Source organism: Pomacea canaliculata, linkage group LG1 (genome assembly GCF_003073045.1).
Source record: "Pomacea canaliculata isolate SZHN2017 linkage group LG1, ASM307304v1, whole genome shotgun sequence".
NCBI classification, from domain to species: domain Eukaryota; kingdom Metazoa; phylum Mollusca; class Gastropoda; order Architaenioglossa; family Ampullariidae; genus Pomacea; species Pomacea canaliculata.
The window spans coordinates 11636734-11662542 of NC_037590.1; the positions used below are offsets into that span (position 1 = coordinate 11636734).

Here is a 25809-nt window from a genome sequence, read left to right on the forward strand (position 1 = left end):
AGTAGGCATGTAGGCATGTGCGCAATGTTCCATGCACACGTGCTTGTGTGTGTGTAAAAGAGAGATTAGTGAGCTAAGGAAGTAGCTGGTATCGTCTTCCATATTTTGTCAGTGACGTACGATAGTTAACAAAGGTGTCGTGAATTAATAAGTTACACACGAAGAAAGAAAGACAGGCAGGTAGGAAACAAAATCGAAAGAACAAATGAAACAGAGGAAACGTTATCTGTCCACTCGCGCAGTGATGTACACGCATACATCTGCACATGTGTTTCACTTTTATTATGACTATTTCATCGCCAAAGCCATATTAGGAATGCTTGCTTAGGAGTTTATGTCAAAGATAGTGGAAAATACCGCTGCATTTAAAGGCTGCATCATATTTAGGTAATGAAAATATACATTACAATGTATCATGTATATATGTACACCACTTTACTAGTCTAGAATACCAAGCTAAAATATTTACACGTTTCTCACATTTGATTCGTATAAAAAAAAAATCCAAATATCACATCAAATCAGGGTGAAATAAATGGTGTACACTTCTCAGCCAAAGACATAAAACTCATGCACACGTTGTTCTTCCTGGAGGATAAATTACTCAGGTGTGACCCAAAGATGCATTAGGGTGCACCACATTGTCCCCCCGTAGGTACTTAGCTATCGGCAATACTTCAGTTCTGCTGAGCGTTTACTCACGTGGCTCAGTGGTTGTTATCAGATTTTTAAAATTACTCTGATATATGTTCGTGTCATGTAGAATTGAATAATGCGAAAGGGAACAATCACTGCTCGCCACCTTGAGGCCTAATGAGCAGCCGTTCTTTTCGGGTTTGGCACTTTAATGATGGGAGATTTGCGGTGAAGTTGCTTTCTGGTTGCATTCTTGAGCTGGCTGCCATGCAAGATAATGGTTTGCACAACTGTTCTAACCTGTTAGCCGTGAGATATTTTGTAAGTGGCATGGCGTTCGAATAAGGTGTACTTGTGTGTCTTTATGTGTAAAGACAAGAGTAAAAGCTGGAGAAAGAGCCGATATGATAAAAATCTACCCCGTCTGAAACTTGGATCCAGGTTTAGTCCTTTGCTGCATATTCGGCATGAAGACATCTTAAACGTCGTCTTTTATGGAAATATGCCTTAATTTTTATTTAGTAACAGAATAGTATTTGTAGGACTTTGATGTCTGGATATTTAAAAATGAGTACTTTAGCTCATGTACTATCTCCAGCCGACTAATTGGCCGGGACTACCTCTACCTCTGATACTCGGATCTGCATTTTAAATTGTGGTTATCTGTCATTGAAGAAACTATGGCATCTTCACGGGATATGCACTGTCTGCTCATGTCTGATGAATGTTTAGTTGCTGCAGCTGACATGCATTTCTCAAAAGGAATCTGGCTTTATTCCCGAGGAGGGCGGACCACTTATGATATGTGCACGTGTCTTTTCTATTTTACTGACAGAAATAGTCGTGATTCAACTTCATCATTCATCATTTGGGATAGGCTGTCAAGGTTAAAAAAATATTTGTATAATCGAGAGGAAGGCACTCTGCGAGTTGTTTAGTTTGTAAGAAAAACTCTTTGGGCAGTAAGCCCCAGTATGGTACATCACTAGTCGAGACAAAAACCCATTTCGGAATTACCATCTAGTCGAGAATAGCTGGATTGAAGGAAATACCTGACCGATAGAAAAAGCTCTCCCTCGGAAGTGGGACCAAGAGGTCATCTCTCTGGGGTGTGCAGTCAAAAGACCCATGTTGTGGAGTAACCAGAGAGGAGAGAGTAACCCACACATTACCCTCAAAACTGCCTCAGGCAAACATAAGGGCATTATAGGCGTGGTTTGAATATGCTTTGTTATAAATCAGCTTTGTTTGATTCTTAATGATCTTTCTTCTATTTTTAGAGTTATATTTGTAAGTTAAAAGACCAACGGCAACAACGTTCAATCTCCATATTTCACTCAGCCTTCAAATACAGAAAATGTTTTACATCTTTGTGTCAGCGACATTTTGGAACAAACAGTTCCAACACATAGAATCACGTGGGACTTATTTCCTAGCTCAAGGAATCCTACTTTGGTTATAATTTGCTTGTATTAGAGAATGACACCAATTCCTTCCCCCCACCGAACCATCCAGGCACGTGTTTGACAACACATCTGACTGCATATCCGCCATCTTCGCCCTGATTAGGAATATCCGAGACAATTGATACAAATTTCATCAAAAGCAGTTGTTCCCAGTGTTATCAAGCATCACTCTTTCCGGCAATTCTTAAGCTTAAGGAGAAAAAAAGAGAAAAGAAAACAAAGACAAGAGAAAATAGAAAACGGAAAAAAGCTGTCCCGCAGCTTACTGTTGCATAAAAGCTTCATCGTGTACATTGATGCGTGACTACAGTTTTAACGTAGTTTTCTCTTTAAACATTTCGATGAGTTGTGTTCACTTTGCGCCCTCGGTGGTACAGCATGGGCGAGTTAGTCTGCATTTCGTCTCCTGAGGATACTTCTCTTGCCAGTCTTTCATACCTCTCGTTTTCTCAGTCTTTTTTGACGAAGCGGGTCAGTGCGACCCCGACCGTACTAAGCCAGCTGTGTCGTGCTCATCATCATCTGTGGGGTCAAGGGCGCGCGGGACTATCTCGACCTGAGGACTGACGTCACGTGATGACCTTAGCTGATCATGAATTATGTCAGAGCGACGAGACACGGGCGGGGGTACGAAATCATCGGTGGACGACTCGTGAGGGGGCGGGTTGCCTGGCAACACCATGGTGTCGCGGGCGTGTAGACTGTCGTACATGGGGTTGGTGAAGTTGGTCGGAGATGTTGGGTCGTGGAGTGAGCCAGATGCAGCATCAGAAACCTGGGGCAGACAGTCCGACGGCATAGGAGTCATTAAAATGTCGGGAAAGCTCCACATCAACTAACATGTACTCGTCCCATACTTTCGCCACACATTATTAGACGATTTCTACAGGTGATTTGGCAAAATATTATGCACCTTTTAACTCTTTACAAGTTCAGTCGGCCATTGATAATCGCAAAGCCACATTTATTTCTTGCCAATCATGAAGTTCGAAACTGTTTAGAGTTACGGAGGCAAACTGTTGCCTCTTTCCTAAACACAGATTATGGTGCCTCCTGTTGCACACTGCTCACCTGTTGCATCTCTGTGGGTCCGGAGGAATCATGGGCCATGTCAGGGACTCCCAGCTTGACCTGCCCGCCTTCTCTAAAGCTGACTGTAGTGTGCATCTTGTTTTGCGAGCTCACACCCGGCTTACTTATCAGCTTTTTGAAGTTGAAGTCCACACTGATATTACAAATGTTTATAATAAAATTAGTTTATATCATGCACGCGTACACACACACACACACAAACGCTCATACACTTAAACACATAGCACAGATGCAAAGACCTAATCTGTTCTTAACGATGAAAAAGCTTCTATTGCTAACAGAACAAAATATCTTGTGTATTTTGACACTTGTGAAGTGTCTGTCTTCAATAGTTTACTCTTTTTCTCTCTACCTAATGTATATTATTTTCCAGTCAGTAATAAAGACAAACCACAGAATCCTCGTTAAAAGAAACTCGAGTGCTAGAAGCAGCGATGATGATGTCACAGCCTACAACTGCCAGCCATTATTATTCTCTCGTCAGCAACGAGAACATTAAACATTAGCTCACCCTCGTCGCTTCAGCACAACGATAACTGCAATGAGAATGGCGGCAATGACGACTGCCAGAACCACAGGCACGATGATGCTGATGTTTTCTGTTAGCAGAGCAAAGCAGATGACAGCATCATGTTTTCAAAGAATGCGAAAATTTACTTGCTATGTGGCAAAGAGGGGCAATTATTAAAGTAACAGGCTAAAAACAAACGCACAGGCGCTGGTAACACAGAGTATAATTGCTGTGAACTTGCACTCCCGCTACATCAACACCCACCCAGAGACAGACACCCACTTTGAAGCACAGTGATGCCATACTTCAGACCCCATGACATCCACCTAATGGCATACTGACATAGATTGTGTCACAAAATTCATCAGCTGCCAGACGCATTTTTTTCTGGAAAAAGTCAACATCATCAGGGTGAGCATTGACCACTCATCCACTTTCAGTTTGGGCTCGCGTTGAACTCAAGATCGCCATGCTTTGTTATTGTGTTCATGGCCTTGGCCCAGTCTGCCTGTCCTTGTGTATACAATATTATTACTATTATTAATTAAGTGCCGAGAGGCATATTTCTCTTACCTGAGGCAGATCTATTGTGGCCTTTCTGTTGGGCCACTTCACAGAACGTACCCAGGTAACCTATGAAAAAAAAGAACATAACAGTTCAATTCTCAATTTTTTAATGTTTTCAACAGTAGGAGAAGCAGGCCTTTATATTTATACAAAATAAACACAGTTGTGTCCAATTACAGACTAAATTAGAATTTTCTTTTAATGCACAAAACCCCAAAGTATGGTAAGAGGTAGAGAGATATGCTCTAGTAGGAGAGACAATTTCTCTAAGATTTCACGAAAAGAGGGGAATTCTAGACGGTGCTCGACAAAGCAACCACCTGAGATAAAAGACCGAAATCTTACAAGGATGGAGACTTACTACTAATGAGTCCGAAACCGCAAGTACAAGGAAAACTATACGCGAGCTGTAGAAAATACACTAAGATGGATTGAATACACTAAGATGGATGCGTGCGTGGGAGACAAATCAGTCCAATATGATGCTCAGAGCAAGAAAATATAATCCGAAATAAATAGTTTAGAAAACGAAACTATATTTAAAAAAGAAAAGGGGTGACATACGCCCAGTAACATCGTTTCAGAAGAGATCAACTACATTTGTTTGCCTGGTAGTTCACCGGTCATGCAACTCACCTTCAGGACAGGCACACGAGATGTTGGCAGCGATGTCCTCGTTAAGGCACGTGCCACCGTGCAGACACGGACAGACCTCTGGCTGTGGTATCTCCACCTCGGCGGCTGCAGAGAATTAATTTCTCTTAATTGCACAAACTCTTTAACACAAATTGTATTTGTATATGGCTTTTTATTTCGGAATCTCAACATTGCACTCAAGTTTCTCGCATCCATAAATGCATTAATAGTAATGCACACACACAATAATATTTTGTTTATCCTTTGCATAATGTTACAAAATCAACAACAACAGCACTGTTTGCTTCTACTAAGAATTTTTACCGGCGTTGCAGATGGTGCTGCTTTCCTTTTCGAAGTCTGCGCCTTCAGGGCATGCGCACTTGTAACCGGAAGGCACAATCAGACACAAGTGACTGCACTCTGACCTCGAGCAGTTGGACTTCACTGTTGTCGACAAATTTTGACAGTTGACATTTACAGTAAACACAAAATCAAGATTTTCTTGTCTGAAACTAATTCAGACCAGAAGTCAGTTAATCGTGTAAATTTTATTCTGATCAAATCAATTGAAATCAATATTATTCCTAAAATAAAACATGCAGGTAACGTTTACGGTTATAAAAATTTCCCTCTTGCAACATTTGTGAGGAATCACGAGTGTGGCGTTCGCAAACGATTATGACTGAGCGACAGATTAAAAACATCTTTTTGGACAGGACGAATGTCAAAGGTCACGCCTTTACCGGAAATGTCGTAGCGCATGATGTGGTACACGCTGACGGCCCGTGGCATGTGCAGGCCTGTCTGAATGACCTTGACCTCTCCCCGTCCAAACTTGTCCACACGCAGGATCTTGCCGTCCAGCTTGTGATGCCCAGACCAGTCCGCCTTCAAACAGGTCGATGCTCACAGGGTTGAAGATTCCTGAAATGAAAGTAAATGTCAGCCAGCTGGGAGGTGAAGTTACGAGTCTTGTCTCTCCTCACCTCACTCACAAGATGAGCTGCCTCACTGACACAAATTATCTACCTTTGGCAATAACCACGACCTGTCGGTTCCGTCAGGGTTCATGGAGGACACGGAGTTGTCCTTGCTGTCGCTCCAGTACACGCGGTCGCCCATGAAGAAGTCGATGGCGATGCTGGAGGGTCGCAACAGGCGAGTGGACACCAACGTCTCTCGCTTCTCACCGTTCATCCAGCTTCGTTCAATCTTCGGTGACGTGCTGTTGACGTCACTCCAGTACATGTACCTGTCGCCATCAACAACAGCTTTGAATAGGATTTAAACCGGAGAACAGCAACAAGGCGGAGAGAGTCCTACACCTCACATTAAGCTTTAAATGCATGAAAATGTAATCAGTCCTACAAACTACTGAACACGAGTGAACTATTAGGATCAGTGCTCACTCCTCCCTCAGGTGAGCAAGCATGACATACACATACCCTAATCGCGGATTGACAGCTATGGCAAGTGGATAGAAGAGGTCACGTGGAGACTAGAACCTTCCTGTAACGCCCATCGTTTTTGGCCACCGATACCGTTTTGGTGTTGGAGTCAGTCCAGTAAATATTTCTGAAAAAAGTAAATAGATAAATTACATTTACAAATTCAGAAATATTAGCATAGTAGCACAAATAGTCAAGCTACCCGTTGAAAAGATATTCCTTTATTCGTCACTTCTTTAAAGATGCTTTTCACGTCTATGTTTCAGGGTCTGTCCGTGTCTGTCTTTCTGGTCCATCTGCGCCCCTGTCTTCGTGTTTGTCTTTCTGACCTGTTTGTAATTGTCTGTTTCTAGGGGTCTGTGGGTTTGTCTTTCTTTCGGTTTCTGTCTGTCGGTGTCTCCTTCTTGCCCTTCCCCCAGTGAACCAGACAGCAAGGCAGTCAAACAACAGAAAGTTTGCACGCACGCAGCAACCCAGTCGACGGCGACGTCCTCGGGGCGACTCACACCGCTGAGAGGTAGACGCTGTGGTAGCGTGGTGACGTCGCTGTCTTTGGGCACCACGGCGCGGTTGATGCGGTGCAGGTGCGTGTCCGTCCAGAACATCAGCCGCCGCAGAGGGTCCACGTCCAGGCCATCCGCGCGCCGCCCGCTGACTACAGCCTCCGTGTAGTTCTTGGTCCACGAGCGGTACTGGCGGACCTCGTGACCCACGGTAAACAGCATCACCACGTTGCGATCTGCACACACGGACAGTCGCTCCGCAGTTCACATCACAGTCTAAGGACAGACCCAGAGTGTGATAGACAGAGTGTGATAGACCCACAGCAAACGCCGACAGACCCAATGCTTTATCTTCAATGTTGGTATTATAAATAACGAGCAGTTGTGGGGCAAGAACTTCAATCGTCTTGTACCTGTAGCTTTGCACTCCTGGCCCTTGTTCTCTACATCATGGAAATCACTGGCGCACTGGCACTTGAAGGAGCCCTTGACATTCTGGCAAATCTGTGTGCAGTTGTTTCCCCATGATGCACACTCGTCAATGTCTGCAACACAAAATAGCGAATCGTGAAACTGATGACGGAAGATATCGTGTCTCTGGAGAAAAGAGATGACTGGACTTTTTTTTAAAGCAAATAGTTGTTTTCATTAGTGTAACATGCTAGGTCTTGAATATGTTAATTGATTCTATAACCATAAAAAGAATGAGATTTGTCAACAGAAGCATCCAAGACATGTTTCCTTTCAGGAACAGATCACTCAAAAGTATCCGGAATATTTCTTGCAAAGCTGTTTTAAAGCCAGTCGGCTAAAGTCTGGGCAGGTAGAAACGAACCACTTACCTTCACACGATTTATTATCCCAGGCAGCGATCTTAAAGCCATGTCTACAGGAACAGACGAAGCCTCCATTCAGCAGGTCAGTACACACGTGTTCACATCCACCGTTGCTGAGAGAGCAGTTTTCAGGTGATTGAGGTTTGTCTGCAGTCAGAGCATAAAGGACATGCTGCGTGTGAGAAACCACCCGTCACACCTGTGTCCTGTCTCACTGTAACAACAGTCATGTAAGCCCACGTGCTACAGTACGGACGCCATTTTAATTAACGAATTAACGAATTAAGAAGTACTGCCTGAACCACAGTACAGGACTGTCGGGTATGAACAAGCTTGATCATCGTTGATATCGAGAGGACGAGCTGAATAACTGTGCAGAGGAAAACTTACGGCAGCCGATCTCGTCAGACGCGTCATCGCAGTCGCGCACGTTGTTGCAGACTTTGGACGCCGCGATGCACTGCAGGGTCCCGCACTTGAACTCATCTGCCTCGCATCTACGTCTTCTGGTCTTGAGACCTGCACAACGTCCAAAACATGACTTCCGGTTACCTGACTGGTTCTTTCCAAATTTCGCAAAGAGATAAAACACTGCAATAATCTTCTTTTGTGTGCAGCGTGTTCTGTCACATGACAAAAACAGGAATACAGCTGAAAACAATGATGTGGCACAGATAACGATCACGCCGTACCCAAACCCCTCCCCAAGACAAAAAAGAAAAGACGTGTACACAGAGACAAGAAACAGCAGGCAGGCAATAACATCAAACAGGCAGCAACACTGGGCAGGCCACAACACCAAGAAGACTAATCCATGACAGACATCGGCTCACAATAGGCAATATCCTCATCCGAGTCATCACCGCAGTTGTCGCGTCCGTCACACGACTGCCACCTCTGGACACACCGGAAGTTCAAGCACCGGAACTGGGTCGGCGCACTGCAGCTGGTCTGCAAGCACACCTCGCTTGTCTCGTCTGACTTGTCGCCGCAGTCATCCGCTCCATCGCACTGCCACTCCTTCGGGATGCACACCTGCGCACGTGCTGTTTACTGTAGTGCACACGCCTTGAGCGCTACACTCTCAGATCTTTGAACATTGTACTGAGGTTAGCTAATAAAATAAACTTTAGGTCAAAAACAGTCTGACTGGGTTCAACCAAAATGTGTTTTTAACAGATCAAAAATCTTTTTTTTTACATTGGAAAGAAGTGTGGTTTTTAAAGAAGTCTTTCTTCAGCTGCTGAAACTGATTGTGTACTATTCCAGTTTTATGTAGTATGAATTTCCCTCCAATAAGAACTTTTGTTTTAGATTAATCAGATTACAATGGGAAGATAATTCCAAGCGGAACGATGTCACGTGATCAGTTGCCGTACGTGATTGGCGCACTGGAACTGGCCGGGGGAGCAGTAGCGGTCGTTGGGGTAGCGGGGGGAGCAGTGCTTCTCGTCCGAGGCGTCCCGACAGTCCCGCCGTCCATCACACACTCCCTGGCGACTGACACAATGGCCGCTGTCACACCTGAACTGTGTGCTGTCACACTCACGGAACTCTGCAACAAAGACGACTCGAAGATGACAAAGTGATGACATGCAAATAACAACAAAAACGACAACGACGACGACGACGACGATTTATATAGCTTTTAGACGTAAAGATGGTAAAAAGAATGAGAGTGGCGAGGGCCGACGGGCAAAGGACACCAAGCTCCCACAACTTTCTCGTAACATGACCCAGCAACAAGATAGCTCTTGTTCTTGTTCTTTGGCTCCTCTTTGTGTTTTCTGTCTTTGATTTTGTTCTTTGCTTAGTACAATTGTTTATTCTTTTATAGTTCATATGTTATTTGTTTGTTTTCCTGTCCCTGGTATGCTGACATGTTTCGTTCTTGTTGTCAAGCGCTATATAGTATAACGACAATAACGACAATATGAAAGAAAGATCAGTTTCCTACAAGTGGAACTTGCCTAGCACAGACGACAATACAGAAATACTCACTAGTGCAAGATTTAGGGTCCTCGTCAGATCCATCGCCGCAGTCATCGTCGTAGTCACATCGCCACTTGCTCTGCACACATTTGTTGTTCGCGCACCTGAACTCCGATTCCGAACATTCTCGATACTCGTTCCCTGAGAAAGAAAGAAAGAACTGCTTGTTTTGTTACTGACATCGAGGAATGGCACGGTGTGGGTTATGTTCCTTGTGTTCCTACTTCATGATACAGTTCTGAGTCAGTAGAGAAATGGTGCGAACAAAGAAATGGAAGTGGCTGGATAATAATTTATAAAATGTTTAAATTATTTATACATTCCAACATTAAATAAATAAAGCAGACTGACCAACAGCTCATTGTAAAACACACACAGACCAACCAGTGAGACTTCCTCTCTATGGCTGTCAGTGTGATACATCGGTTAAGAGGCTTTTCTTTTGAACATCTGTGTCAAATGTACGGGTTGATGTACGGACTCATTTACATGTTCACATGCTAGGTCTAAACATACTGCAGGTATCTTGGTCCTCGTCCGAATTATCACCGCAGTCGTCGTCGAAGTCACACATCCAGCGCTTGGGGATGCAGCGGCGGTTTTTGCAGGTGAAGTCGCCGGTGGAGTGGCACACCTGGCAGTTCTCCTCCTTTTCATCCGAGTTGTCGCGGCAGTCGTCCTCGCCATCGCACCTGACCCAGTTCGGGATGCACCGGTAGTTGGTCTCGCACGACCACAACCCGACTTTGCACGTGCGGGATTCTGATTACAAAATATCGCTCGGGTCGTAGGGTTTCAAGGCGCAAATGTGGAAAACAACACAGAACTTAGTTCTCTCGCTCACTCACACTCAGAGGACTGAAACCGTCATGGAGAATGAACATGACATGTCGTTAGTTTCCGTTAGAAAACACAAAGTATCTGTGTGAGCAACAGAGAAAATTACACTCAAATACTGTACCTTTCATTGATTACATTTATCACCCTATGGTTGCTTACAAAGAAAAATAACGACAGTGCTTTAATGAAAGAACTCGGTGAGTGAGTATGGATTAGACAAAAACACTTTTAAGCTCACAAACACTCTTCATATGAAATTTAGTATTAGCTGTGTCTGTTCCCTCACCACAGTGGAACTGGGTCTTCTCGTCAGACTTGTCGCCACAATCATCATCATAATCGCAGACCCAGGTCTTGGGTATGCAGGCGCCATTGTCGCACTGGAACTGGTTTGTACTGCAGGTTACATTACCTGCAACCAGATTGTAACATTTTTCGCTTCAGTCTAAATCAGTGTCAAAGAAGAAAAACAGAGTTGTAGTCCACATTTTAAATCTTTTATTTTGGGTAAACTCGTTTTTTTATGCTTCTCCACTAAGCCCTAGCCTTAGACTGGAACTGTCGAGACTTATTGTCACCCGAGCATTTAAAAGAAACACTCAGAACTACGCAGCTAAAGGCTGGTTCAGTTTGGCTATATGTTTACATGTAACACTCAGGTAGATTATTACCAGTGTGTAACTATCTACTCTATGATGAAGTTGTTAGTAGGAGAGATATCTTCGTCGATAGTGCTAGGGTGGCGTTTGTTACGGGGCCTTGCTGTTCAGGAAGCTGAGGTGGCTCTGCGCTCACCCAGTTGTGACAGAAAGAGAAGGGGGTAGTTAAATAATTCGTCTAATCTTACCACAGTTCTGCTCGTCCCAACTTACCACAGCCCTGCTCGTCCGAACCGTCGTTGCAGTCGTCGTTGCCATCGCACAGCCACCTCTTAGGAATGCACTTGTGGTTGCTGCAGCGGAACTGCCACGACTCGCACGGCCTCAGGTCGCACTTGTCCTCGTCCGAGTTGTCTCCGCAGTCGTTGACATTGTCGCACACGTTGAACGGCAGCGTGCAGTTACCGTTCTTGCACTGGAACTGCCCCGGGGGACAATTGTTTTTCGCTGCAACAGGACAGTGACAGTCAGGTCTGTGCTCTGTCTCTACAGCTTCACGCGAGTCTTCCTCGTACACGATCAGCCACTTATGACAATCTGTACCCAAGAAATTAGCCCTTGACATTGGTCCTCACGTGCGCCAAACTTTTACCACCTGTCATGGTCACTATAAGTGATCGTCTACTTACGACAGTCTTCTGGCTCATCCGCAGCGTCCAGACAGTCCGGGTACCCGTCACACTTCCACAGCAAAGGGATGCACCTGTCGTCCGTCGGGCCGCAGCGGAACTGCGAGGCAGAACAGTTGGCGACGCACGTGCGTTTGTCAGGCAGCATGTTGAAGTAGTCGGGACAGGCGCACGTGTAGCTCTTGCCGCCAGGTGCAATGAGGCACAGGTGAGAGCAGCCGCCGTTGTTTGTGCCACAGGGATTAACACCTGCAAAAGACGGCCTTGATGATGAAGCTCGTGTGGATGAAAGTTCCAGGGAACTCTTGGTATGAACAGGACAAAGCAAAGATTTCTGCCGACAGACATCCATCTATTGGCCGTTCTTGTTTTTAACAGCGCAGAGACTACTTTTCCAAGGGTAGATGAAGGCTCGCTCACCTGGCCTCTGTTTCAGAGGGTGGTAGATGTGGACGTCCATGGGCCTGTGGGTGACGTTGACCAGCACGCTGTGGTTGTCCCCCGTGTACTTGTGTGCGCGCTCTATGGTCATGTGGTTCCAGTCCGACCAGTACATCCAGTCCTCGAACAAGGCGATGGCGAATGGGTGCGGCACTCCCTCCATCACCGTGTGCCTCCCGGTTCCGTCGGCGTTGATAAACCTTAAATTAAAAATCACTCAGCAATGATCGACTGTGAACAAAAATCTGTCAGTTACAGTTGACCAAGAAGACAGGAGACAAAGAAAAAGAAAATGGTAAAGACGAAGATAAGGCTGTCAACGAGAAAGAAGACTAATATGATACTGCTGGTGCAGAAAATAAGTCTTTTCTGCGCTGACTCACTCGATGATGTCGAGGTGGGCGTCTGCCCACCACAGTCTGTTGGTCTCCAGGTCGATGGTGAGGGCGTTAGGCCAGCCCAGCTTGTCTGTGATGAAGGACGTCGACACATTGGTGCCGTCCAGACTCATGCGGCCGATGTAAGGACCAGTGCCCCAGTCACTCCAGTACAAGAACCTGATAGCCAGCATCCAAATGTTAGAAACAGACTAAGACAAGAAGCCTATCTTCGTTTATCCTTTACTAAATATAATCAAAGCCAGTCATGATAGTGCGACGATAGTAATGTTATTTAATCGCTTTATATCTGGCGCAGTTTATGACAGCTGGGCCACAGAATCACCAATTTTCTTAACTTTCACTCCATCTGGTAATCGAATCCACGAAAAAACTTCTTTTCCTGGCGTTTAATGGAAAAGCATTGATACCAAAGTGAATGGTAGAAGACAATGGGAAAGCAGATTTTAGTCCTACTCAGCCACTCCCTGCCATAGGTCTGTGTAGTCGAGACTTACTATCAGAGTGTAACAATAGGTCTGTGTAGTCAAGACTTACTATCAGAGTGTAACAATAGGTCTGTGTAGTCAAGACTTACTATCAGAGTGTAACAATAGGTCTGTGCAGTTAAGACTTACCCACGTGCAGGGTCTGTCACAATCGCGCGAGGTCGGCGCACTCCGGTGTTGAGCAGTGTTCGGCGATTGGTTCCGTTCATTTCTGCCACGTAAATCGCTCCCTTCTTTCCATCCACCCAGTAGAGCTTCCTGATAATGACAGAATTAACTAGCTTGCATTCAAGGCATCGATGTCACCTAATGCACTTTTATTACTTAAACAATACATTATTTAATTAACTGGAAATCATAGGAAGCTACAAATGAATATTGACTACTTTAAGATTAACCTACTATTTAAAAAAAAATTCCAAAGCATACAAGAAACATTTCACACATACTATGATTGATGAGCCCTGAAAATATTGCGGCAAATAGCAAGGCCTCAAATGTATCCAGCGAGGATCCAAACAACGAGTAGGAAGATGGTCTGAAAGAATGTTGAGACCGATGGGGCTACACCCGACAGTGAGGCTAATGGGAGGGTGTGGCGAGACTACAGGAGGGCCAGACAGAAGATGTACCTGGCAATCCAGTCGACGGCGATGCCTTCCACGCTGGGAACATCGTGCTGCACCACCGTCTCCAGCTGCGTGCCGTTGACGAAGATCTTGTGGATCTTGTGTGTCTTCACGTCCGTGAAGTAGATGAGGTCGTTGGCGATGTCGAAGTCCAGCGACACGAGATTCTCGAAGCCCTGGGCGATGCGGCGGTAGCTGTCCCCCTCCAGGGTCATCTCGCGCAGATAATAACGGTTGGTGAACACTAGCCACGGCGTGATGTCTGTGCAGATGGAACATAGGAATATACATTGTGTTACAAAATCCCAATAAACAGGCCAAAAATATTGAAGAACGGGTCAAAAATACTGGGGAGCAGGTCCAAGAAAAAATTCAATGATCAGGCCTCAAAAATACTGAGTAACAAGTCAAAAACGATAGTGAGGAGCATTTCAGTTTGTCATTTCTTTGTAGAGAAGCCAATCCCGAGAGAATGAGAGTCAAAGAACGATTGTGAGGTAGGTCCCAAGGATGCAACATTAAAAGTCATTCCGCGGAATTTGTTAGATAACAGCAGCAACACATTACCTTTATAGCAACATATTGCTGTTATGTGGGTTGCTCACTAAGAAGTTGACTTACTATCTGTCTTCTTGCAAGTCCGGCCGTCGCTCTGCCTCTCGTACCCATCAGAACACTTGCACAGGAAACTGCCCTCGGTGTTTTCACACAGCTGACTGCACCTGCCGGGCTCCTCCTTGCACTCGTCAATGTCTGAAAATGCACAGCACCAAAAAGTTAAATTTCAAGCCATCGAACTGCATTGGTTAATAGCGAGAACTGTCTCACACCCCGTGGAAGTATCTCCTACCATTTATGTCATTGGGTAACGACTGACACGTGACTGGTTGTCAACCAACGCTCACCTCTACAGCTATGGCGGTCGGTCATCAGCTGGAAGCCGTCGTTGCACACACACTTGAAGCTGGTCAGTGTGTCCAGGCACTTGTGCTGGCACTGGTTGGAGCGAGGACTCTCGCACTCGTTAACGTCTGCAAGGGACAAGTCGCCGCCATTTTTACAGCAGTTGTGACACCCAGCATCCCTCACTCCTTACGACGACCACGCACCACCAATTCAACAATAAACGACTGACTGAGACAGACGTGCATCAGAGTTTAACCCGGGACTGAGCTACATCATGAGGACTACCCTGGGACATACGGGTGTGCACTGGGACGAGGATTTACAGCAAGGTGAGAGGATATACATGGGAACATGAAGGATAATTATTGGGACATGAGTAGATTTTTAAGAAAAGAACCATCCCAGCAGACTTTAGGAAGGCAGCTGTGAATGCCGTCCATCTATTAAATATTGAATACTGATATCGTATTTTTCAACATATTAAGATTGTACCAAATGTAGTTTCTGACTACAAGTCTTCTAGGAACATGAACGACCACAACACTTACTACACCGCTGTTCATCACTTTCGTCGTTACAGTCAAACTGTTTGTTGCAGACCATCTCGTAATGTATACACTGTCCGCTTTCACACCGGAACTGGTTTCCCTGGCATGTCGGCTCCGGAGTGACTGCCAACCGACAGATTTTTTTGTAATGACAAGATGAGAAAAATCATTATCATCATACCACTGACCCTGACTAGACACTACACGTCTGCTAAAAATAACCTCCTGCCACAAGAACTAATGCTCAGGAAACCCCAACCGACGTTTGGCTATTTAAAGACTTTTCCCGCAAAATGACTGGAGACCCACTCACGGCAGCGCTCCTCCTTCTCGTCGGACCGGTCACCGCAGTCGTTGTCGCCGTCACAAGCCCACGTGCGCGGGATGCACCGCTGGTTATCGCACGTGAACTGTTCGCTGGTGCACGTGCGGTAATCTGCAACAAAACATGTCAATGAAGTCTTGAAGTCCCTTTCATCGCCATGTCGTCTTCGTGACGTGTACGTAAATCAAGTGACCTAGGTGACGTAGTTCCGGCCTCCAGATACTTCTCCCATCCCTACCCCCCTCTTTTCTCTGGCAACAAACGCAAGTGCCGTATAACTCACTGCAGTCCTGTGGCTCGTCGGAGTTATCGCCGCAGTCGTTATCGTGGTCGCATTTGAAGCGCGAGGAGATGCAGATGCCGTTGGTACACTGGAACTGGTGCGACTGGCACGTGCGTGGCGGACACGTCTGCTGCTCGTCCTCGCCGTCGCGGCAGTTGCGGAAACCGTCGCACACTCGGGACAGTCGATGCACGGGTAGCTGCCGTGTGCCTTGTTGGACTGGCACGTGAACGTGTTGGGTGGGCACGTCCTTTGATCTGCAACAAAACACCGACACTGGCAATTAAAGAGGTGTGCGTGCGTGCATGAGTTTGCGTGTGCGTGCAAGCGAGCGTGTGTTGCTTTAATTTATTTTCCAGAAGTGGTCGTCAACATCAACTTACCACAATTGCGATCGGTGCTCTCGTCAGAGTTATCTCCGCAGTCGTCCTCTCCATCGCAAACCCAGCGAGAGGAGACGCAGCGGCCGTTGTCGCAGGAGAAGTGGTCTGCCAGGCAAGTTCTGTTGAAGGATGCTGTTACATAAGAATGTCAGTCAGGGTTAGGACTGTGACAGGTAAGGGTCCACTTACCTGGCTGAGGTGCAAGTGAGGGATAGTGACAGCAGCTGTGAGACTTCGGCTGATATTCGATAAAGCTACGATCCCAACACTTACAAGACTGAACAAAGCTGAGATCCCGTGACCCTAGTTCTCAACAAAGTTTTGTCTACTTACCACAGAAGGATCCTTCGTCTTCTCCTGAGCCACAGTCGTTGTCGCCATCACACTGCCAGGTGCTGGGGATGCACTTGTGGCTCTTCTCACAGTGGAAGTCACCTGTGCAGCAGGAAAGTATTTGATGACGTGTAATTCACGTGTTCATGGTCGGCACTTTGCCCACCTCTTATGTTTGTTTGTTTGTGTGTGTGTGTGTAATGTTTGAATAGTTAAAAAAGAAATGCAGTCACTGTCCAATTTCTTGAGCGTTTACTGTGTTTTCCATTACAGCATCAAAACACGAATGCCTTGCGTGCATCCTTACCTGGAGCACAGCTGACCTGACTGCAGAACAAGGGGTTTTCGTCGGAGTTGTCGCCGCAGTCGTTGTCTCCATCGCACATGTAGCGGCGAATGATGCAAATGTTTGTAGTCGGGCACTTCACCTCGTTAGTAGGGCAGGTGCGTGGTGCTGGTGAATGCAGTCATAAAACACAAGTGAAAAATGCACACCTGAATGCATTTATAAAACTCAAATGCATGCTTTTTTCCTTCCTTTATTTAATTTACTGACACATAACAAGAAGTAAATCTACAAAAACTGATATAAAAGGAAACTCACGGCAGTCCAGTTCATCTGTCCTGTTTCCATCCCGACAGTTGTCTACCCCGTTACATTTGAGGGAATTATCAATGCAGAAAAAGTTCTGACAGGTGAACTGATCAGGGCCGCAGGTGGGATACTCTGAACATGGAAAATTCAGAAAACAGTATATAAGTTGTTGTTAACAGCTTGTGAACGACTAAAGAAAAAGTGAACAAAAAAGAAATAAAATAAAAAAAATAAAATAAGAAGAACCCACCGATGATATTATTTTCAAATCTGCTGCTCGGAAACTGTCAGTGATTTTCTCCGAGTACTCTGGTTTCCTTCCCCCTGTGTGTGTATTTGTATATCTGTTTATGTGTATTCAGCGTGTGTGTGTGTGTGTGTGTCCGTGTTTATGTGAATGATCATAAGGTATATTGGATGCCCGCATATGTGTCTGTTCACCTTGATGCATGTGTGGATGTTATACAAAGTGTTTTGAGCCCGGTGGGGGAAGGCGCTGAAGAAACATATTTATTATTTATCTTTGCACGCACCGCATCCCTGCTCATCAGAGTTGTCTCTGCAGTCGTTGTCGAAGTCGCATCGATAGCGCAGTGGCACACACCTGCCGTTGGTGCAGTGGAAGTACTTGGGGTCACAGGTGTGCATGGCTGAGGAAGGCAGACAAGGTTATTAGAATCAGACAACGACTTACACGAATACTGTACCACATTCCTATTATCCTGTCACCGTTTGAGACCTCGATACACACAGACTGAGACTTTCGAAATAATTGTCTTTGTGAGAAACAAACCGAGATCATCGGACTGCACGACTTGTCACACGCGCTGGGGTTCTGCTCATCACAATCAAAATGATCTTCCTTCACATCCTGAGCCTACTCACAACAACCAGTATTAACTTACCACACATGTTGGGATCCTCGTCCGAGCCATCGCCGCAGTCGTTGTCGAGGTCGCACACCCAGCGCTGGCGAAGACAACGTCCGTTGGCGCAGATGAACTCGTCGGTGGCGCACGTGCTGTTCTCCGGCACACACGTCTTGCCGTCACTGCCCACCACCAAGCCGCTACCCTCGTGACATGCGCACTCCACCTGGAAGTTGGGGGCCGGGTGACAGCTCTGGCTGCAGCCCCCGTTGTGATTGGCGCACATGTTGTTGGTGCCTGGCAACACACAATCACAAAATAAACATTACATGTCCTCATCAACGGCTTTTTCACGGCGAAACCAGATTCAGTTTAGTACACCATGAATAAACGCTGAAACCTGTTTGTGATTTCACATACACACAGACCACCCAGGTGTAAACAGTTTATTTCACCAACTCACATTTCTGCCTGCTAGCGGAGAAGGCAATGATACCCATAGGTCTTGTAGATAAGCCTTGCACGAGCATCTTCATGTTAGCCCCGGTGTGTTTCTCTGCTCTGTACACGCCGTCTGCAACGAGTTATGCATGACATGATGTACTTACAACCTCGTGTACTTAGAGCATCACGTACTTCCAAATGTAAGAAAGTTTTTGTCATGTGCTTTATTTAGGACTCTAGCATAAAAGATCCCACAAGTTTAGTGTACTTTCACATTTCCAGGAAAACTTCAGCTTGGTACACAAATTCTTAGTCCTAAAGAATTCCAGTGTTTAGTAAATAAAAACCAGACAGAGCTACTAACGAAGGGTCCAGTCTGTCCAGTAGATATGGAAGCCGAAGACGGTGAGAGAGAAGGGGTGGAACAGTGGTCTGCACTATGACCTCTCGGTAGTTCCCATCCAGGTTAGCGCGCTCGATGCGGTCTCTGCCAAAACAAAAAAAAAATGTCAGACTGGTTTCATTCCTGAAACTTACATAAAAACTGTAAAAATCTCTCTTTAACCCAAACTATCCAACCTGGGCAATGATCAAGAATAAGCTAAAATGAAGGAAGACACGTGATCTCACTTCTGTGCGTCGGCCCAGTAGATTTTCTCCTCGTCGAAGTCGATGGACAGGCCGTTGGGCCAGCCCAGGTCTGTGGACACAATGGCCTCCCGCTTGTTGCCTGCCATGGTGGCTCTCTCGATCTTTGGAGTGCGGCCCCAGTCAGACCAGTAGATATACCTTCATCAACATCAGCACACAATGAGTTCAATATTAACCATCATCTTATTTGACCTGTTATTAACAACTGTAAACGGTAATGTTTAAACAATATTTTCTTCTATTGTTCATCTCTTTCAAATGATGTACCCATAATTGTGCTGCTTCCAAAGTTATTATCAGTTAATAAACATTTTGTAATAGTTCTCAAACAGATGGGATTATTATAAAATTGCACAATTCTTATCATTCTTATCGAAACATTTTCACAACTGACAATTCGATCCAATCAACCCGATCTCCGCCACAGAAACCAAAGGATGCCCAAGCAATGTACCCAAGACAAGGATGGATGGCCAGGGCTCGTGGACTCTGTACTACAGCGATGACCACGCGGTTGGTGAGGTTCGAAAATGAACTGTAAATGCGGTTGCGGAAAAGATCGGCCCAGTAGAGCTTCTTGCTCACCCAGTCGAAGGCCAAACCTTCCACCGAGGTCACTTCATGGACATAAGCCGGTCCGCCTACAGAAGCAGCAGATGGTAAGGTAGTAACAAAAATCTTACGATTAAAGCTTATATACGTTAGCATCCGGGCATGTGGCTTGAACTAGGCATGCCAATCACACTTGGAAGCAGTAGGAAGTATAAAAATATCTGATGGTTAAAAATGCATCATCTATAGACGAAAAGTACATTTTTAGCAGACTTTCTATTGGTCAAATTAAAAATAAATTGGTTATTATTTCCTGTTGTGCAGTGTCAAAGAGAGACATGGTGAGCCATTGGTCAGTTCAAACAACCTCGACACCTCAGTCACTGTGCACCTGGATGCTTACTGGAGTTGCTGAGGGAGGTGATGAGGTCCTCGACTTTGTCCGAGCCTTTTTTGACTCGCGATATTTTCTTAGCCGTGACTTGAGAGAAGTAGATGTAGTTCGCCTCAGAATCAAAGTCTACAGCCACTGCCCCCTGGAGGTTGGTGATGGTAGGGATGGGAGCCGAGGTGGTGTCTGGGTCCAGCGACAGAGACTGAATCTCTGTCTCCGCAGCAAAGAGCAAGAAGTCCGAGGGTGCTGGGAAGAGGTCACGTGAATTAATCATTTTCACTGATGTCATAAAGCCGGTGCTACCTTTACTTTTGCAAAAGACATCTACTCATAAAACAGTGTATGCAAAAGTTACATATGCTCTTAAACATACTTAATATTAAGATTCTTCTGATCAAACAATGATATTGTGTTTTTATCGGGAAATTATAGCAGTTGGTAGAAAAACTGCACACCACCAGTGTTTCTACAATCGTTTTCAGGTGTACAAAATGCCTTGACACTGCATAAAGTACAAATATAAAATAAAATTTCTGCCACTTTGTTGGCATTTCTTAGACCAGTACAGCAAGTCGTGTTACTTTGTCATCTGACTGGAAGGTATTATATCAGCCCAGTAAACTGCTATCTTGTGGTGGAAATCACTGCACTGGTTCAACAAACTGCTACCTTGCCACTGTGAGGGAAAGTATTACATTGGTACATGTATTGCATTGGTACAGTTGTGTTTACCTTGGCAAGCTTTCCCGTCGGATGCGAGTGTCCTGACGAGCATCCACAGACGGGGTCCGTGGAGTTGGGCATCGCGAAGCACAACTGTTCACACCCGCCATTGTTAGACGCACATGGACTTTCACCTGCAGACACAGATGCTCGAGCATGTCTATACCCACATCCCAGTGTATTGGACTGCTAGTCATAATCCGTTGATGAGATACGTTAGGCCTACACACTTCATACTGAAGCTCAGTGTCAGAGGAAGTCAGCCATCCAAAGACATACACGTAACAGTTGTTCATATGTGTGACATAAATTATATTAATTTTACATAAATGTTTAAATGCATTTTTGAGATGCTTCACTTACTGTCTGGCTGAGCGGATTTGTCAAATATTGCGACATCTGTCAGTGAAGGGAGATTACTCTTCAGTATGTAAGGGGCGTTAATGGTACTTTTTTCGGAGTGCGGAACAGCTGCAAAAAGAATAAATACAACTTGTGACACACCAGAGCATTAGCTTAAATGACTTTATCACATAAAACAGGTATTATGTTATTTTTCTGTCTACTAAACTCATTCATCAAGTCTACAGCTGTCCATTCACGACCCTGAGTTTAGTTAAAAGAATGGATCGACAAACAAATTGTCCTTTTTGTAGGTGAGATTGTTTATCTATAGTGTAGTTATATATTGTAGCAATTAAACATTCATTCTATATCATTCTATTCCGATTTATAAAGTAAGCAGATTTCAAACTTACATTTTTGAGATTCTGATCGACCCAGTAAACGAAGGTTCTGAAGACAGCCAGGCCATAGCCATTAGGTATGTTTGTCTGAACAAATCGTCTGTTTCCACCGCTGAACGACATACACTGAAACAATAGAATAGAACAGTTTAAAGAGAAAACAGACGAGAACAGAAAAACTAAAAGCATTTATTATCATGGTTTACGATGTACACATTTCAACGCTTAACGTCTAAAGATCAAGCCAGCCCACATTGGTCACGTGGTTCTCTGCACAGACCTGAATGGAGTCAACGATGGAGTCAATCCAGTAGACGTCGTGGGTCTCGAAGTCGATGGTGAGGGCGCGAGGAATGCTGATGCCACTGGTCACAAGGGCTGTCCGGTTGGAGCCGTCCAGCAGGGACCGTTCAATCTTGGCCGTCTGGCCCACGTCCGCCCAGTACAGGTACCTGCGTACCAATGCACAGCAACACTGAGAAGCACTAACCCTAACCTCTGATACTGGCGATGGCTGGACCAGAGTCTTCATTCCTAATCCTTCTTCTTGTCTACGAAGCTTTACAAGTGTACAGCCTTTCAAGGGTCTCTACATTATGAAGATGATGGGGATAAAGACAATGACCAGAAGGAGGATAAGGAGACGGAAAAGAGAAGGACGAGGAAGGAGAATGAAAAGACAAGGAGGTAGTCACAAGCTTTTACTTCAGATGGCGATGGTAGATGGGTTATGGTCTGCACAAACGGGATGAAATACAAAGAAATTTCATCCATAATGACTTTCAGATAAGAGTTTGGCAATGACAATTGACCTAAATTATTACACATTTGAGTGACACTATATTTTAAGTTTCAAAGCGTTGTCTTCTGCTCTGTCGGCGTAAGAAAAACAGTAACTGACACTAAAACACGTCGTCAGCATATTCTGATTAGTTTACACAGTCCAAGCAACCTCGTTCGATGCCCCTTCCTTAGATTTGTTTAGAACTTTGTTATTGAATCCCTCTTAATACCTTTTGATGGGATTGACAGCGATGCTGGCAGGCGACCCCTGCGACTCTCGCACGATGACCTTGCGATGTGATCCGTTGACCCTGGCGACCTCGATAAACACCTCCACATCAAAGGAGTTAGTAAAATAAAGGTTTCCTGGAAAAAAGGAGCGACAAGCATGATCGGGCTGACGTGACCTGATAACGGGGTCATCAAGGACGGACACGACAGACAACAGACATCTGAAATACTTGGTCTAGGCAGTAAACTTCAACACAAGTGTCAATCCTCTTCCAGCATTCTTTAACATATATATATAGAGAGAGAGAGAGAGCGAGACTGTCGCGAACTATGAACCAACCTACAAATTGGAGAACAATGAATAAAACTAGTCGCTAAAACTGGAGAAAAAGATTTTCCAGTTTTATTTCTCACGGGAAAGCCTAATTACCACCTACCCGCCACCCAGTCAATACTGATGCCGCGGATGCTGAGTGTGCCGATGCCGGAAGTGACGATTTCCTGGTAACCAGTTCCATCCGGCTTGATCCGGTAGATCCCGCCGGCACGGGTACCAGCGCCGGGTGGCTGGCGGGAGTCCACCCAGTAGATGAAGCGGCCGGGCATATACACGTCGATATCCGTGGTGGCGCGCGCTGGGACAACAAACAACAAACCGATTCTTCCTGATTTCCACAAATTTTTAACTTTATTAAAACATTAGAACCTCGTGTTTTTACGATAAGTCTTTAGAATAAAGCCTTCGGCTGAAGACATGGAACATAAGGCCCTTCTCTGTTGGATGGTGTATTTGATAGAACAATCTCACTTTCCAGACAACTGTTCCAAGACCAATGCCATGCATCTCACCTTTGCCAGCAATAGGTGTCATTGCTTCCGTTGCCTCCGTCAGCCCCAGCCCAAAGCCCCGGATGACGGTCCGCATGGACACCACGATAAACGACGACGACGCTGCAACACGAAGAAGTGTGACAACTATCGGTCGACTTCGACAAACGCCATCGAGTAATCTCAGCGATGGTATTGGCGATGAACAGTTAATCATGAATTTTTTTCAAGGGAGACAAGCAATTGAATTGTATTGGCCCTTCGTCTTACCAATAACATTTTCTAGAAACTCCAGGACGAAGAAGATAGTTTGTGATGTTTAGGGTTTCAGGGATTCGCATATTCAATTAGGTGACCGACTCTCCCGCTCCTACACAAAGAATTTTACAGAATTGCTTACACACACGTTCACACGCAAGAAAGAGAAGGAGGGACTGACCTACACACTTGCCGTCGGAAAGTTCGAAACCCACGCCACACACGCAGGTCTTTTTGCCCATCGTGCCAGTCGGTAGGCAGAGTTGCTCACACTGTCCGTAATTTAACAGACATCCATTGCCTCCGGTTGCTGAAAGCAATCACGAGATTTCACTACTGAAGTTAATGAAGGTATTATCATTAGCATGGTATTTTCTATGGTGTGGAATGGGGTGAGAGAAGAAAAGAGAAATCATAACCTTTCAACAGCCAGTGACACCTTTACCTGTATGTCGGTTGTAAAACACCTTGAGCGCCCCGACGCCTTTGATGTTGCTGCGTAAAATCTGCGCGGAGGGGATGGTGTGCATGGACACCGTGTTGATGGTCTCGTAGGTGGAGTCGTAGTAGAACAGTCGGTTGTCGTAGAAGGCCAGGCCTGTTGGGGAGCCGTTGCTGACCAAGGTTGTCGCAATGCCCACCCGCAGGGTGTATCTCCATATCTAACACAGCAGCGCCATCCAGTGAGATAACATGGACAACTATTTCAAGTTCCTTAACTGTGTATAGCACATAACTGTAGTAATTTATTTGCAAAATAACATTTCCCAAGTGTGATGATCTGTTTTCTTTCAGAGCGCGGCCAGGTGCACTAATTCCATATATATATATAAAATCATTTAACTTTGAGCCTAAGTGCATTTGTAGCCTTGGGAGCTTGTTTACACAAACGATGAAGGACGACAGTTGTGCTCGTGGACTTAAAAAAATTAAAGAGTTTAAGGTTAAACCAATCCACTTGCAGAGTGTGACCTATTGGATGTTCTTGGGGATCGAACTCACTCTAGTGCCTGGAGGTTCCTAAGTTCTCACTACCACTCGTTGTGAAGACAACCAAAAGAGTAGACACCTACCTTCTGGTAGAAGATGTCGGAGACGTAGAGGATCTGCGAGAAGGTGTCGAGGGCCAGGTAGGCGGGTTGTCGCACGTTGCCGGCACCAATATGCGTGAGGGGACGCGCGGCGCTTCCGTCCATGCTGGCCACTGACACCTTGGCTTCCACACCTGGCACTCCCTCGTCCCCCCAGTACATCAGGCTATGGGGACAGCAAGCGAAAGTTTAGTAAGTACAAATGGCAGGATGTATCACTAATTCACTGGCGTTTGTAGCCATTACTTTAAGAACTCCATCTGAGTGTCGAGGAAAACATTCAGCACCTGCACAATGTGTCCTAATCTGTTTTCTTTTAGCGAGGATTGTTTCATTACTCATCAATCTACGGAGTAAAAGGCTATTTCTCCTGCCAAAATACCACCGAAAGATGTTTTTGTAATATTTTATTCTCTATTTCAAGCGGGTTTCGCTGGGCGTTAGTGTTGCCCTTTAATGGAATCGTGTCTGCTAGAAGCTCACATGAACACAAATTTAAGTTCATGTACTAAGAGCCGGTAATACTGGAGACAAACCAGACTGTGACATCACTCACCCTCTAGTGGGGTCGAGACAAATGGAGATGGGGCGAGCCACGTCCCGCCGGCGACCCGAGTTGCTCAGCAAGATGGCGCGGTAGTGGTTCTCGCCATCCAGACGCATGACCTCGATGAGACCAGCCTCGGCATTGGTCCAGTACAGGTTCCTCGATATCCAATCAACAGCTACGGCTGTGGGCATGCCAACAACTGCCGTGGGTACAAACTCGGAGGCGTTGCGACCGTTGACTTGTATGCGGTTCAGACTTCCCTGTTGATGATTAAAACACAGTCAAGTGGAAGAAGTCTGCTCTGGAATTCTGCTCGTTCTCGTTTGTGGACACAGACACACTTGTGTGACTTGGTGTGGTTAAGGCCATCGTCTTCGGAACAAAGTGGTCCGGTGTCAGAGAGTGGCAACTTACCTCTGTCTTACCACAGGTGCATGATATGTCAGAGAAGGAAAAAATGAAGAGATTATGGCGCCATGCCCTAGACGAGATGATCCACGGCTTATCGTCCTTTCTGCCACTAGACTAAGGGAACCATTTAT

General features: G+C 45.5%; 1 protein-coding gene across 1 annotated transcript in view; it reads right to left on the reverse strand.

The window, feature by feature from the left end:
• Positions 1–222: 222 nt before the first annotated feature.
• The window catches only part of LOC112558815 (low-density lipoprotein receptor-related protein 2-like), a 55053-nt gene continuing 29466 nt past the window's right edge, over positions 223–25809 (reverse strand). The window contains 57 exon segments of the mRNA XM_025229541.1: positions 223–2877; positions 3174–3327; positions 3706–3793; positions 4279–4338; positions 4909–5013; positions 5233–5355; positions 5655–5778; positions 5780–5835; positions 5941–5953; positions 5956–6163; positions 6357–6400; positions 6402–6486; positions 6825–7098; positions 7276–7407; positions 7705–7845; positions 8089–8217; positions 8532–8733; positions 9078–9253; positions 9700–9831; positions 10207–10452; positions 10817–10942; positions 11403–11636; positions 11819–12067; positions 12239–12459; positions 12643–12816; positions 13275–13403; positions 13778–14036; positions 14396–14527; positions 14680–14805; positions 15229–15351; positions 15542–15664; positions 15837–16019; positions 16022–16093; positions 16220–16351; positions 16553–16654; positions 16860–17006; positions 17157–17279; positions 17681–17797; positions 18053–18313; positions 18480–18590; positions 18825–18882; positions 18884–18947; positions 19091–19249; positions 19566–19752; positions 20067–20303; positions 20790–20819; positions 20822–20940; positions 21220–21251; positions 21539–21652; positions 21807–21978; positions 22540–22675; positions 22978–23175; positions 23390–23491; positions 23808–23936; positions 24072–24288; positions 24700–24883; positions 25274–25527. Of these exon segments, the coding sequence (XP_025085326.1) occupies positions 2575–2877; positions 3174–3327; positions 3706–3793; positions 4279–4338; positions 4909–5013; positions 5233–5355; positions 5655–5778; positions 5780–5835; positions 5941–5953; positions 5956–6163; positions 6357–6400; positions 6402–6486; positions 6825–7098; positions 7276–7407; positions 7705–7845; positions 8089–8217; positions 8532–8733; positions 9078–9253; positions 9700–9831; positions 10207–10452; positions 10817–10942; positions 11403–11636; positions 11819–12067; positions 12239–12459; positions 12643–12816; positions 13275–13403; positions 13778–14036; positions 14396–14527; positions 14680–14805; positions 15229–15351; positions 15542–15664; positions 15837–16019; positions 16022–16093; positions 16220–16351; positions 16553–16654; positions 16860–17006; positions 17157–17279; positions 17681–17797; positions 18053–18313; positions 18480–18590; positions 18825–18882; positions 18884–18947; positions 19091–19249; positions 19566–19752; positions 20067–20303; positions 20790–20819; positions 20822–20940; positions 21220–21251; positions 21539–21652; positions 21807–21978; positions 22540–22675; positions 22978–23175; positions 23390–23491; positions 23808–23936; positions 24072–24288; positions 24700–24883; positions 25274–25527 (8331 nt within the window). The 3' untranslated portion in view covers positions 223–2574.